Source organism: Echinops telfairi, unplaced genomic scaffold (assembly GCF_000313985.2).
Source record: "Echinops telfairi isolate 266 unplaced genomic scaffold, ASM31398v2 ScPeMD7_7400;HRSCAF=8409, whole genome shotgun sequence".
Classification (NCBI taxonomy): Eukaryota; Metazoa; Chordata; class Mammalia; order Afrosoricida; family Tenrecidae; genus Echinops; species Echinops telfairi.
In genome coordinates this window covers 3,469,174-3,484,187 of record NW_022111300.1, presented here as the reverse complement: position 1 = coordinate 3,484,187, position 15,014 = coordinate 3,469,174, and the positions used below count along the sequence as shown (strand labels likewise).

At 38.2% G+C, this 15,014-nt stretch overlaps 1 protein-coding gene and 1 pseudogene across 1 annotated transcript in view; one reads left to right on the top strand and one right to left on the bottom strand.

Annotated features, from left to right (window-relative positions):
• SMCHD1 (structural maintenance of chromosomes flexible hinge domain containing 1) overlaps window positions 1–15,014 on the top strand; it is a 144,367-nt gene that overhangs the window by 69,133 nt on the left and 60,220 nt on the right. The window contains exons 25-28 of the mRNA XM_004703060.2: window positions 2,661–2,800; window positions 3,405–3,539; window positions 7,899–8,126; window positions 12,628–12,776. Coding sequence (XP_004703117.1) covers window positions 2,661–2,800; window positions 3,405–3,539; window positions 7,899–8,126; window positions 12,628–12,776 — 652 coding nt within the window. The remainder of the gene's footprint in view (window positions 1–2,660; window positions 2,801–3,404; window positions 3,540–7,898; window positions 8,127–12,627; window positions 12,777–15,014) is intronic.
• Window positions 441–1,252, bottom strand: LOC115871649 (annotated as a pseudogene).

Below are 15,014 nucleotides of genomic sequence, written 5' to 3'. Positions count from 1 at the left end.
TGTACATTTGTTGCCATCATCATTCTCAAAACATTTGCTTTCTACTTGAACCCTTGGTATCAGCTCCTCATTTTTTCCCCTCCTTCCCCACTCGCCCCTCCCTCATGAACCCTTGGTAATTTATAAATTATTATTTTGTCCATGGTTGATTTTTAATCCATCTTTTTCCTCATGTATTTCGCTGAAAACAGGAAGGATAAACCAGTCTGCCTCTTTAAGATCTTGCTAAGAAGTTTCTTGAGTTTATCATTTCCAAGTTCTACCTTCTACCAAACGTTTGTTTTGTTTGATTTTCCCCATAAAACATTTGAACATATGTTCAAATTTCAACATATGTTTCAGACGAGTTCTCTTGTCACTGCATAAATAAATCATTAGTCATCCCCCAGTGTCCAATCACATGTTCATTTTCTTTCAAACTATCAGTATTTATTAGGTTCTTAGTAAGAAACCTGGAACACCAATTTTTGAGGATAAATTCCATATGGAAGTGCAAATGCAAGTAGTCTGGGAGCTGCAGAACACCTTTGATTTTTTGCAAAATTTGTGAGCCCTCAGTTTTCTGATCAACCTTGTGCTGATCTGTGATCTTGTGTATCTTAGTGTCAAAGATCTCACTTTCTTGGTATCTGGCTTATGTGGCTTCTTCTAGAATCTAGAGGTTGGTATCTGTGAGATGTTTGGGGATTTTCACAGCACTGATAAGAGTTTTGGTTGAGGTGATGATGTCAAATTTCTGGTGCATTCTACGCAGAGGAACTCGATTGTGAAAGAGAGGTCCAGTCTCAAGCAGCAAGTCATTGCCCAGCTGCTTCAGGAAAACCAATCTCTTGCCTTGGTGGTGCCCTGTCAGGATAGTCAGAATGGTCCCAAGGTGATGCTGGCTCGCAGTCTCCTCTTGTGCTGACTGAAGACTATTTCCCATGGCTCAACAGCTTCTGAGGCACATCCTCCCTAGGCTAATACCTAGGCCCTCTGTGCTTCTTAGCCACATTTCTTTCACAACCTTTGTGAAGAAGGATCTTGCACTTCTTTTTCTCAACCCTGGATTTAGTCACCGAATACTTCCTCTTATGCATGGCCTTCCCTGGAATACATGGTACTGTGGGATTATTGTCCAATTCTTTTGACGAGGCCAGGGTTTCGGCTGCAGTGGGGCTTCCCCTTCCTGAGCTTTTTGCGCGTGATTTTACCTTTCATAACCACTGGCATTTGCTTTTTTAGCTTCCGGTTTCTCAGCCTTTTCACCCATCTTGCAAGAAGGGAAGAAGTTTCTTTTTCTTTTAATGTTTCCCTAGAAGCATATTTAACATCTGCATTTCTAGCTACATTGTACGGCTGGTGATGGAGATATTCTCTAAAGTTCTTTTCACTTCCTTCCAAGTTCTTGCCAGAATTGCCATTAGTGTCTATAATTCTACCAGCAGTTTTCACAAAACAAACTAGGCCTTTTTTAAAAAAAAAAATCATTTTATTGGGGAATCTTACAGCTCTCCTCACATTCCATATATTATCCAAATCTAAAACCATATTTGCCTTCTAGATGTCAGAGAAGCACCCTCTCGTCCAGTCTGAAATTTTCTCTTAGATAACAATCAAAATTTTTCCTTGTAGTGTAGGTGGCTAGAAATCTACATTTGGGGTATGGGTTTCAGGGAAACGCTTTCTCACTGTGCCAGCTCTATAGGAAGGTCCTTGTCTCTTCTGCTTTTATTACCTGGCTTGACATCAGTCCTCTGAGTCTAGGAAGTTCTCGGCACAAGGACTCTGAATCCAAAGACCATACTCTGGTCTTTGCTCTTCTTTCTTGGTGGTACTGAGATCATCCTTCCTCCTCCTCTCCTCTGTTACTTTTTCCTTTTATCTCTTGTAAGATAAAAAGTGATGCAGGTTCCCCCAAGGAAACCCCTTACATCTGATCAGAGTAAGGATGATAAGTAAGTAGCCTACCCTAATCTTGCCTTAATAACATAACAAATAATACAGCCAGGGTCAGCGGTTCAAAATCACAAGTTGCTCTACAGGAGAAAACAAGGCTGTCTGCTCCCATTAAAAAAAAAAAAATCTGAAGCTCAAAGTAGTAGTTCTACTCTGTCCTATAAAAACAAACAAAAAAGTCACTGCCATTACATCCATAGAACAGGGCCGAACTGCCCTTGTGGTTTTCAAGACTTAAGTTTTTACAGGAGTAGTAACACTCATGAAATAGCTGGTGGTTTCAAACTTGCTGTGAGTCAGAATCAACTCTATTTGTTTTTTGATCTGGCCCCCGTAATCACAGGAAGAGGTTAGGACTTATAACTCATCATAAAATGACAGCAAATGCTGTGTTGGCTCATATTTTAAGGGATGCAGTTCAGTTCATGGTAACGTCTTTTTCAGATTCCATATGTTGAGGGCTCTTCTAGGTGTGTTATTGATGTTGTTAGTTGTTTCATAGAAGTTTAACCTTAACATCAAACATTTTGTACAATCAAGACAATTCTGAACTTACATAGACCTGTGCATTTTGAAACTAGAAATGAGTAATGATGGGCATTGCTTTTTCTCTCAGCATTATTTAAATCATTATAACTATGAACATTGAAAGTTGTTTTGTTTTTAAATTTTCAATTATGCAGTCGTTGAAACCTGTGTCTAACTATATAATATCCTAATAGGTCCCCCACGTCAATTGAAAGTAAAACCAGATTCTGAAATTTTAGTTATAGAAAATGGAACAGCTTTCCCATTTCAGGTGGAAATTTTGGATGAATCAGACAATATAACAGCACAACCAAAATTGATAGTTCATTGTAAGGTAAGTAAGATAGAAGTTTGTAGATTTTATTCTGAGTGCCCTGTTGGTAAATGGTAGGACTGTATCTTTTAGCTAATTTATAGTAGGCTTTACAGAGTCTGAGTCTTTAATGATTATTCTGTGGGAAAACTTATTAGAAATTATATTGACTAGAGTTATCACTTTCCCTAAGCCATTAAAAATGACAATTTCATAACAAAACTTACGGATAAAGTTTCCATCCCTCTGATTTCACAGACAATATTTCACTTATCAGGATAGTAATGTTACTAAAGTCCTTCAGACTTGAGGAATGGAGGTGGGTACAAACCACAAAAAAAGAAAAGAAAATTCAAATAAGAAAAGTAAAAAAAAAAAGAAAGAAAGAAAAGCAGTGGTTGAGAAAGTTGGTTTTCTTCTAAAATGGATCGATTTTACCTAGTGTTGTGGAAAATTACTCCTTTCATTCAAAAATTGCCTAGCATTTTTTTGAGCTCTTTTAAAAATTTGCCAATGTATAGCCCAAAATAGCAACTGAAACAAATAATTTGAAATTTAAATGTTTATTAAGTAATCAACTATGTATTTGACCAGGATCTTGAATTACTTTGTATTCTTCCAATAGTTTTCAGGTGCTTCAAACCTTCCGCTCTACGTCGTGGATTGTAGTAGTTCTGGAACTAGCATTTTAACTGGGCCTGCAATTCAAGTTAAGAATATTAAGAAAGACCAGACACTTAAAGCAAGAATTGAAATACCTGTAAGTTGTTGGTGTTATTAATCATACTCACTTTGCGTACAAATATTTATTCTTCTGTAGCTTCATAGTATCTTGTTTAAGTTTGTTTGACTTTTTAAAATGAGGTGTGTGAGGTTCTTTTCGCCAAAAAAGAAGAAAAGAAGCAACAAAATTGTCTATAGAGTACCAACCCAAAACCAAACCCACTGCCATAGAGTTGATTCTGACTCATAGCAACCCTATAGGATAGGGTTTCTTAGACTGTACCGCATTATAGGAATAGAAAGCCCCATCTTTTTCCTGTGGAGCATCTATTGGTTACAAACTGCTGACCTTGCTGATAGCTCAATGTGTAACTAATCACGAAGCCACCGGGGCTCCTACATAGACCAAGAGTTCATGAGGAACATGGGAAAACTGCATGTTTGACATCACAAAAATGTGTACATCACAATTGTATTCTTTCACCATGCTTAATCAGTCTATATGCTGAGCAAATAATGTGAGACACACTGTGTCATGATTTCAGAAGACTAGTTAACCTGGTTTATGCAGATGATACTTCACAAGATGACTTGAAACACTTACTGATGAAAATTAAAGAAAATGAAATTAGTGTGGGTTGCACCCACCTCAAGAAAACAGATTTCTTCACAGCTTGGCCAGTATATAGCATGGTAGAGAAAAGATCGGTTGTAAAGGATTTCATTTTACCTGGATACACAACCAACACCTAAGGCAGCAGCAGTCAAACTATGGTAATCTGGGTACTTTAGAGAAACAAATCCACAGCAACTCATGTATAAGAGAGTTTTATATAAAGGTTAAGTGTGCATCAAGAAAACATCCCAACCCAGTGCTGCCCAAGCCCACAAGTCCAACATTGACCAGATGTCCAACACCAGTCCACAAAGTCCTTCTCCATGTCACGAAACAGAAGCAATGATGCCGACTGCAGGAGGAAAGCCAGGTCAGTGAATGTGTAACTATCTCAGTGCTGGCAGGGGTCTCCACACGGCTGCTCCAGTACCCAGGGCTGCGTTGGGGGAGGTCCATTCGGCTTCTCCTTGGGGATGTCTTGCAGGAAGTCAGCCTTGCCAGCTGAAGCAGGGGACTGGCTAAGGCAGCTGCACCCTGGTCCAACCATCAGAAAGCAAAAGACCCGAGTACTAGAAAGGCGAGGCTCTGAGCCATTTATCTCTCTGCCCTTCAGTTAACCCCACATGTGTTTATCGACCAGGTTGGCACAATAAAGTAACTAACTCAATCCACCCCTTGCCAACCTGGCACCTGTACATAATTCTTTAGCTTCACGATTGAAATTAAGTAACACCTACACCTTAATCCTATAATCCTGTGAATATGTTCCCCCACCTATGCAAGTTTGTAAGCCAACCACTTCATGCCTTTATCCCCCCAATTTTGAGTATCCAATTTATATACTGCCCACTTACATCAACCCAGTTCTCTGAGAAGACAGTCATATTTTTCAACATGAAGAGTCTTCATTCCTGTTGAAACTTTGAAGTTTGCATCCATAAGCAATGTCAAATTCGGACAAGCCATCCCTAAAGTCAGCAACAATATGCACCAGTTCACAGGCTCAAAAATCTCCATCTGGTCGGGTTCTGGTCAACTCAATGTGGGCTACCTCACTCAGCCTCCACAGGGTGTCCATTGTTCACCTTGCCTGTAGACCATGGGCTCTCACCAATACTCCGCTAGTTTTGCCCCCTCGTGCTAGCTCATGAACTTTAGACCAGTCAACCCACTCTCATCTTGTGTTTTTTCCTGTAAACCAAGTCCACGGGTGTCAGTGACCAAATTCAACCTCTTTATTGCTGCATTTCTCCCACTTCCACTCAACAAGTAGATCCAGGTGGTGACCTAGCAAACATCTCAGCCTCCTCACAGGCTCCCTTTAACATTCAGTCCCAGAGAGGAGTTTTCTTCATGGTTCCAGATTTTTCCAGCTTCTCACAAAGACTACTGGTTCCTGAGTACTCCAAAGCACTGGGTGGGACATATATTTTCAAAGCTTTCTTTGCAGGCATGGCCTAAGCCCATCTAAATGTCAAATTTTAATGGCTGAAACCAAGTAGGCTTAATGAACTTTCTATTTTCCTACTTCCCATATTTTCCTCAGAAAACAACCTAGTAAAGTGTGGCTTTATCTGATCTCTCACTAGACAAAAGAAGAAAAAGTAACATGAGGGAGAGGTCAAACAAACATCTACTCTCCATCTTATGATTTGTTTCTCCAGGACCCCATTCCCCAGGTACCATAATATGTTAGTCTGGGTACTTTAGAGAAACAAACTCACAGAAACTCGTGTATAAGAGAGAGTTTTATATATAGGGTAAGTGCACATCAAGGAAACATCCCAACCCAGTGCTACCCACATCTGCAAGTCCAACATCAACCTATATGTCCAACACCAATCCACAAAGACTTCCTCCATCTCACAAAACAGAAGCAACGATGCCACCTGCAGGAGGAAAGCCGAGTCAGTGGTCTCCCTGCGCTGGCAGGGGTCTCCACACGGCTGCTCCAGCACCCAGGGCTGCATTGGGGTAAGTCTATGTGGTTTCTCGCCAGCTGAAGCAGGGACCTGGCTAAGGCAGCTGCACCCTGATCCGACCATCAGAAAGCAAGAGACCTGAGAACTAGAAAGGTGAGGCTCACTGAACCATTTATCTCTCCGTCCTTCAGTTAACCCCACGTGTTTATCGGCCAGGTTGGCACAGTAAACTACCTACCTCACAAAGTATCCAACATCTTGTACTGGGCAAATCAGATGGTGTTACTTTGAGGGCTAACTTGCACCTGACCCAAGTCATGGTAATTTCAGTTCCCTTGTGTACCTAACGGCTGGATAATGAATAAGGAAGACCAGAGAAGAATTCATGAGAATTAATAAATTTGAATATAGTGTTGGCAGGAATATTGAATATATTATGAACTGCCAAAAGAACTTTTAACACATCTGTCTTGGAAGAAGTGCAGCCAGAATGCCCTTTAAAAGCCAGGATGACAAGACTTCATCTCATGTAATTGGTCATGTTATCAGGAAGGGCCAATGCCTGGAGAAGAACATCATGCTTGTTAAAGAAAGAGGGTCAATGAAAGAGAGGAAGAACTTTAATGACATGGATTGACAGAGTGCTTGGGACAAGGGACTCAGACCTAGGAATGATTGTGAGGATGACACAGGACCAACCAGTGTACCTTCCATTCTATATAAGATCTCGATGAGTCAGAATCAACTTGATAGCACCTAACTATATAGCTGTTACTGATTTACATTTTCCTAATAGTTTTTTTTAATTAGAATGTTTTCACTATAATTTTAACTTTATACTTCCAGTTTTTAGTGTGCCTCTATTATTTAGCTGTGTAGTTGGGTAAATATTCTGATACTGAAAATGTATATGCATTTAACGCGTATAACTTTTATAAATATATGTTACTAGTTTACAAATTGACATTTTAATGTGATGTGTTTTTTTATTGGAGATCATTTTTGTGGGCATTTATCATATCTGCTGAGGCCAATATGGGAGATGACTGATTTCCCAAGGTTGCTGCATGGGATAACAGATACTCAAGTAATATACTTACATATAAGTTTTTACTAATTGATAGGATAAAAAATGAATAAGCAAAAATATGACTAAACTTATTAGTTGATTTACTTTTGCCTTTGTGCTAATTATTCATCAGGTAGTAACATTTGTGCCTTAAGGTGAAAAATGGCTTTTATTTCTAAAATTACAATAAGATGACCTTGATTTTTTTCCAGTATTTTTGGAGCTATTTATATTTGATAATTTTCAAATACTTGTTAAACATTTCCTTTATGTAAGGGGGTGACATTTTTAAAGATATTATCTTGCAATAGGTCCAGTATTTTGGTACTTCAGATTAGGGAGGAATCTGGATTTTAGGAATTGTATAAATCCTACAAAGCAGCAATACACAGGGGACTAAAAGTCGAGTAGTTCACTAAGACAATGACAAAGATATATCCTTTGCTATATAGTTAAAAATCTTATCTCCTACGCAATAACTTGAGTGTGATGAGCCAAGCAAATAAGATACACTTGTAATCATTTAATATAGTCATCTAAGAACCTTTAAGCATCAAAATGCTAGCTTTTGTTTTTAATATGTGCTCCTTATCATTAAGACATCTGATGGTGTACAGAATCATATGTAGTACCAATGTCTTTTTAAAAGCCAAACTTTTGAGTAAACATTCTATAAGAAGAACTTGTGCAAGATGAAAACAAATTTGTCAGTACTCTAAAGGACTAGTATTTAAAGCCAAAAATATGTTTTCACACAGATTTTACTTAGTGTATTTTCCCTCTTCCTAGAGTTGTAAAGGTGTAGCTGCTGTGGAAAAGACTATTAAGTTGCTTCCTAGTAGCCATGTTGCAAGACTGCAAATATTCAGTGTGGAAGGACAAAAGGCAATCCAGATCAAACATCAGGATGAAGTTAATTGGATAGCAGGCGATATTATGCATAATCTTATTTTTCAAATGTATGATGAAGGAGAAAGAGAAATTAACATAACACCAATTTTAGCAGAAAAAATTAAAGTAAGTATCAAACAGATTATTGTTTTTCTTTTGAAATAAAGTCTTAGAAGACTAAGCAAAAGTTTTTTAAAGTAACTTCCAAGGAAAACCTTACCACCAAACAGTTACACTACTAATTCAAATTCTAGGCTCAATAAGATTTTTCATAAATGGAATTGAAATGTGATTCACTCATATGTGACAAACTCATAATCGGGGAAATAATTTTAACACTGAAACATAGATTTTTGATGTTTTATTTAGTTTTTCACTTCTGGACCAATTTTTCTGGAGTCACAATATCACCACCGTATCCAAACAATTTATCTGTAACTCTTCAGAAGGGACAAAACACATAGTCTGTTAAAGACAAATAGTGAGATAATATTGTTAACTGCCAAGTTCTGATTTGGCCATTCAAATGTGATGAAAAATGCCACTGTCTTAAAGGCATTGTTAGAAAGGCAGTTTTTATTTTGCTCATAACTACAGGTGGCCTTATCAACCTTCTATCATCTAAATACATATGACTTTTATAACAGAGTAAATCTACATGTTGAAATTTTTCTCACCAGGGAACCAAATAAACGTTGGCAAAAAGATTCTTATCACATCTGTTAGATAACTCACACCTTTCATTACTGGTTAAGAAATAGTGAACTACTTATATTTGCTCTGTCAAAGTCTAGTCAATCTGGTGTATTATCCCAAGCATTCTTAAAAATTACTGCCCCCTGCTGCTTAAGAACCTTGATATCACGTCGGGTTTGGTTGTTGCTTAGTTAAAGATGAGAAACATTGAAGAGCATCTTCTTTCTTTTTTTAATCATTTTATTGGGGACTCTTACAGCTCTTATCAAAGTCCATCCATTGTGTTAAGCACATTTGTACATTTGTTGCCATCATCATTTTCAAAATATTTTCTTTGTATTTGAGCCCTTGGTATCAGTTCCTCACTTTTCCCCACCCTCCCTCCCTCACGAAACCCTTGATAATTTATAAATTATTACTTTTTCATGTCTTATGCTGACCAATATCTCCCTTCACCCACTTTTCTGTTGTCCACCCCCCAGGGAGGGGGTTATATGTAGATCATTATGATCAGTCCCCCTTTTCTCCCCCCACCTTCCCCTTACCCTTCTGGTATCACTACTCTCATTATTGGTCCTGTGGGGTTTATCTGTCCTGGATTCCCTGTGTTTCCAGCTCTTATCTGTACCATGTACATGCTCTGGTCTAGCCAGAATTGTAAGGTAGAATTGGGATCATGATAGTGGGGGAGGAAGCATTTAAGAACTCGAGGGAAGTTGTATGTTTCATCGCTGCTGCACTGCACCCTAACTGGCTTGTCTCTTCCTGGTGATCCTTCTGTAAGAAGAGCATCTTCTTGTGTAGAACTTTTCATTGCCATTTGCTAATTTTACCACAAAAACTGCATTAAAAATGTGCTGAAAAACTCGGCTTATACATGAGTATATACGGCAATAATAGTTATATGTGTCCTGGATCTTCTATGACATATATCTTTTCATTGACAATAAAACTACATACTATTCTTGAATTAAAAATGTATCTGTAAGTGGCATTGTGCTCTTTAAGGAAATAAACCAAGATTGAGAAAAGTCAGCCTAAACTGGTCTTGGAATCCATTGATGGATTAACAGTCAGAATGAAGGAAGAAATATTCATTTTTTTTTTAAATAACTCCTATTCATGTCTTAACCACCATTATAGAAAAAAGTGATAATGATAAAAAGATTATTTTAAAAGGTAAAATGGTGGCTAGGAAGTTAGATTAAAACCAGGAATAAAAATCTTAGAATCTATCAGTGATTTTTAAAATAAGTTTAGCAAGCTAAAAGTGGAAAGTTGAGTTAACAAATATCAAATAAAAAGATTAGAAATTTCAGAGTAGAATATATAACATCTTAAAAATGGCCAAGCAACACAATATGAAATGCCAGAGATATGAAGTTAAAATAGACCTAAAAGCACTCAAGAAGTGATTAAGATTAACAGCTTGACCAGGAAGGTAATTACAGCATTAGATATTATGGTAATAATTTATTTTATTGGAATTAATAAACAGATGGACAGTGGTCCCCTACTCAAGTACTCCCTCAACACAAAAACACTTTGTTCTAGCAATTCGGCAATCTGAGATCCTCACCTTCCTGGCACAATCGCTGAAGACAACGGGTGCACAAGCAAATGTGGTGAAGAAAGCTGATGGGACCTAGCTGTCAAAAGATTAAAGTGGCTGGGGTCTTAAAGGCTTGAAAATAAACAGGTGGCCAAAAATTAAATAAACAAACAGGCGGCCATCTAGCTGAGAAACATCAAAGCCCACATGGAAGAACCATACCAGCCTACCTTGACAAGATCACTGAAGACAAAGCAGGTGCATAAACAAATGCGGTTAAAAAAGCTGATGGTGCATGGCCATCAAATGATATACAGTCTGGGGTTCCTATAGGCTGGAAGATAAACAAGTGGCCATCTAACTGAGAAACAACAAAGCCCACATGGAAGAAGCACACCAGCCTGTGAGATCCCAAGGCATTGAAGGGATCAGGTGTCGGGCATCAAAGATCGAAAAAAAATCATAGCATTGTGAATGAGGGGGAGTGCGGAGTGGGGACCCAGGGCCCAACTGTGGGAAATTGGACATCCCCTTGCAGAAGGGCTGCGGGGAGGAGACAAGCTAATCAGAGCAGTGTAGCAATGATGAAACATACAGTTTTCCTCTAGTTCTTATGCTTCCTCCCCTACACTATCATGGTCCCAATTCTACCTTACAAATCCGGCTAGACCAGAGGATGTACACTGGTACAGATAGAAACTGAAAGCACAGGGAATCCAGGAGAGATGAACCCCTCAAGACCAGTGGTGAGAGTGGCGATACCGGGAGGGTGGAGGGAAGGTGAGGGAGAAAGGGGAAACAGATTATAAGGATCTAAGTATAACTTCCCTGGGGGACGGACAACGGAGAAGTGGATGAAGGGAGACATCGGATGGTATAAGATATGACAAAATAATAATTTATAATAAATTATCAAGGGTTCATGGGGGAGGGAGGAAAGGGAAAAAATAAGCTGATACCAAGGGCTGAAGTAGAAAGCAAATGTTTGAGAATGATGAGGGAAACAGTGTACAAACTTGCTTAAAACGATGGATGTATGGATTGTGCTAAGAGTTGTATGAGCCCCCAATAAAATGATTTTTTTTAAATAAATAATGCCAAACTAGTGCCAAGAAGTTTGGAGATTGAAATAGTCCCCAAAAGCCATCTTCTGCAGGATCTTTCTCTCATTCCACCCTTGAAAGTATTCCCTCTTTCTCAGTTTCTCGAAACAGAACTCAAATATAAAGTTCGTGGAAATACCTCACATGGTGATAGGGGCAGTTTACATGCAGCAGGATGGCATTGCAGGGAATCCTGTTCACAGTTAATCACGGGCAAATCTTATCAGTCTCTGTCCCCACTTTCTTAGCAGACCATACAAGGAAATTTTGTTTGGTGGGCGTTAATATGATGCGATAAAATTTTACCCAAATGTATTCATCTATTCTCCACCCTGCACTGTATCTTATTTGTGCGCTTACGATCTGGAGCCTCTGACTAGCTGTTTCCTGTAGGTATTGGCCTCCTAATCTTAGCCAGGCTTTTCCCCAGCCACTCCAGAAACACTTTTCTTGCTCCTTTCAGTTGTGGCGTATAATTTCTTGCATCCACATTAAATAATAACAACCAAGATAACCATTAAACAAAGAATATGAACTAATTCACACCCTCTACTAAAGTCAACTCAATTTCATCCTATTCCTATTAGTCATCAGATGATGCCCTGCAAAATAGGCCACAGCCACATGCATATGAAATCCTGAATTACATATAAGGGATTATGGCTAGGAGGGCCATATTAATCAAACATAATTCAAATGGAACTTTAGTTTGCATACTCTTAATAAGGGTCCACATAGGTCTTATTTAGATCCTCTCTAAATAAGATTCTTTTTTAAAGCCACTGATACATTGCTAATTAAAAATGATCATATGATGATCTGTAGGTTATTTTTTTTAAACTTTCTCTTTTTTTGAACATTTTATTAGGGGCTCATACAACTGTTATCGCAATCCATACACACATCAATTGTGTAAAGCGCATTTGTACATCATTCTCAAAACATTTTCTCTCCACTTAAACCCCCAACATTAGGTCCTCATTTTTCCCCTCCCTCCCGGGAAACTTTCTTGAACATAGTGATTATCTTTTGATATAACTCAACTTAAGTGACATAACTATTTTTTCTGTTGTTAGATATGGGATAAAAAAGATTAAAGATAGAAAATTATACTTTTCATCATAGTAGTATATGAAGCACCATCATTTCTAATCATCAAGAGGCCTTGAGATAGGGTGGATGGGTTATAATTTAAGTTTTAAAAGTTTATAGTGAGATAGTAGGGAAGGCATTAGACTAGACTATATCATTCTGAAGCATGCTATTTCTTGCCTAGGTTAATTGGACGCCTGATATTAACAAAGAAAATTTGCTCCAAGGTCTACTTCCTGATGTACAAGTACCAACATCTGTAAAAGACATGCGCTATTGCCAGGTTTCATTCCAAGATGATCATGTGTCTTTGGAAAGTGCCTTTACAGTAAGGTTTGTGGGCTCATTTTGTTTTGTGGTATTTTAAAGTTCAGCATATGACAACAAAAAATACTTTTCTCCAATGTATATATGCAAACATAGATTTTTATATGGACAAAACTGCAGCTTGCATGAAATATGGTAGGTTGACTTTGGAATAATGCCTCACTGGAGATAGTGGTTATCCTGTTATCACTGTAGCTCTTGGTTTAATTGGCCCTCTAATATCTGGAAGAACTAGAACCTTTTTTTAAAAGGAAGTTTTAATGCCACCAATAGCAAAAACTCTTGCAAAATGACATAAAAAAAATATATAAAAGTTGCAGTGTGATCATTAAGTGTTCAAATGGAAAGTTTTTATCAATGTTCATGGTGATTGTCAAAGGTAAATTCAGATTTCATATGTACAAGGGTAAGTAAAAGGTGTTGCTACTAGGGTTCCAAATTATGTATGCATATGTCTTTGGCAAACATGTTTAAACTGTCTCTGATCAATGGATGACTGCAGGCATGTTTTCTGAATCACTTAGTAGTCTTATTAGAGTGCCTTCAAAAAAGATACTTTTTGTACTGTGGGGGGAAAAAACTATTTTAAGGTTCAAAAAAGATACTTTTTGTACTGTGGGGGAAAAAACTATTTTAAGGTTAATATTTTTAATGAATCTAAAATGGACACCTTTTCAAATCATTGAAGCTTTTGCAACAAGTTTACAGGAATGCATTGCCTCACATAAAACAACAGTTTTTAGATGGACTATGGCATTTTTGAAGTGTCGAGAATACCTCAAGATGAGCCAAGAGAGAATACCATCAGCTTGGCAGATGAAGAAACTGTGACTGAAGTCCAGAAATGATTGAAGGCAGAATGTAAAATGACCATTAATGTAAAGTTGAAGTGGGGATTACACTGTTTGACATTTTCCATTTTAAGTGTTGGGTACCAAAAGTGTCCTGCAAGGATCAGCTAGCTCAAGGAGCTGATCTTTCCATCAATCTTTTGATTAAGATCAAAGCTACTGAACATGATTTTATGGGATACATCTTAACTGGGGATGAGTCTGAGATTTACCAATATGGCCCACAGAGCAAGGTCCAATCTAAACAGTGGCTTCCTAGGGGACCTGGGGCAGTGAAATTCAGGACACAGGAAGTCAGCTCAGAAAGTTTGGGGGATAATCTTGATAGACTTTTCTTTAAGGATCACTGTAGGATCTTCTTTATAAGTAAGTTGTAAGGAAAACTGCCCTGGTGATAAAAAGACCAGGAAAGTTATGCTGAGAACTTTTTTTTCTATTGTGTTAATACTCATTTTTCTAAGACAGCAGGGGCTGTGTCCTATGAGGATTTTACTGGGAAACTTTACCAATCTACCTTACAATGCTGGGCCTTGCCCCTTCAAACTTTTGTTTTCCAAACTCAATGAACATTAAAATGGAATGGTTTGAGTTCCTCTAAGGCAGCAGTTCTCAACTCCCTATGGGTCGTGACCCATTGGGAGTCGAATGACCCTTTCACAGGGGTCACCCGATTCATAACAGCAAAATTACAGTTATGAAGTAGCAACAAAAATAATTTTATGGTTGGGCATCACCACAACATGAGGAGCTGTATGAAAGGGCCGTGGCATGAGGAAGGTTGAGAACCCCTGCTCTAGGATATCAAAACATGATTGAAAATGAGCACAGCATTATATGGGGAAGAGTTTAAAAAAGCCAAATCCATTGCCATCCAGGGAATTCTGACACATTGACAAGATAGAACTGTCCTGTGCATTTCTGGGACTGTAACTGTCCAGGAGTGAGAATCCTTGTCCTTGTCCTGAGGAATGGCCAGTGGTTTCAAATGGCTGACCTTGTTAGCAGCCCACCTGGTAACCACTAAGCCACCAGAGTTCTTTTGGGGAAGGATTAGAGAGAGGGAAACATTACCTTTAGAAGAATATAGACCTACGTGGAAAATATGTTGAGAAATAGCTTCACATTTTGATATTTTCATTTAATATTTATAATTTCGTAGCAATACTTTCTTACTCATCTATGATAGATGTGGAGAAGACTTAAATGTTATCTCGCAGACCCATTTAACACCTTGGTCTGTGGATTCTTTGACTCCCTCTTTTCCAATAATCTCCACTCTTTTTTCCCTCCAGCAGTTTTATTGGCATGTAATCCACATATCATACAATTCAGTAGTTCAGTCACACCAAGATGAGTTGTTCAGTCATCACCAACCAGTTTTAGATACTCTCCT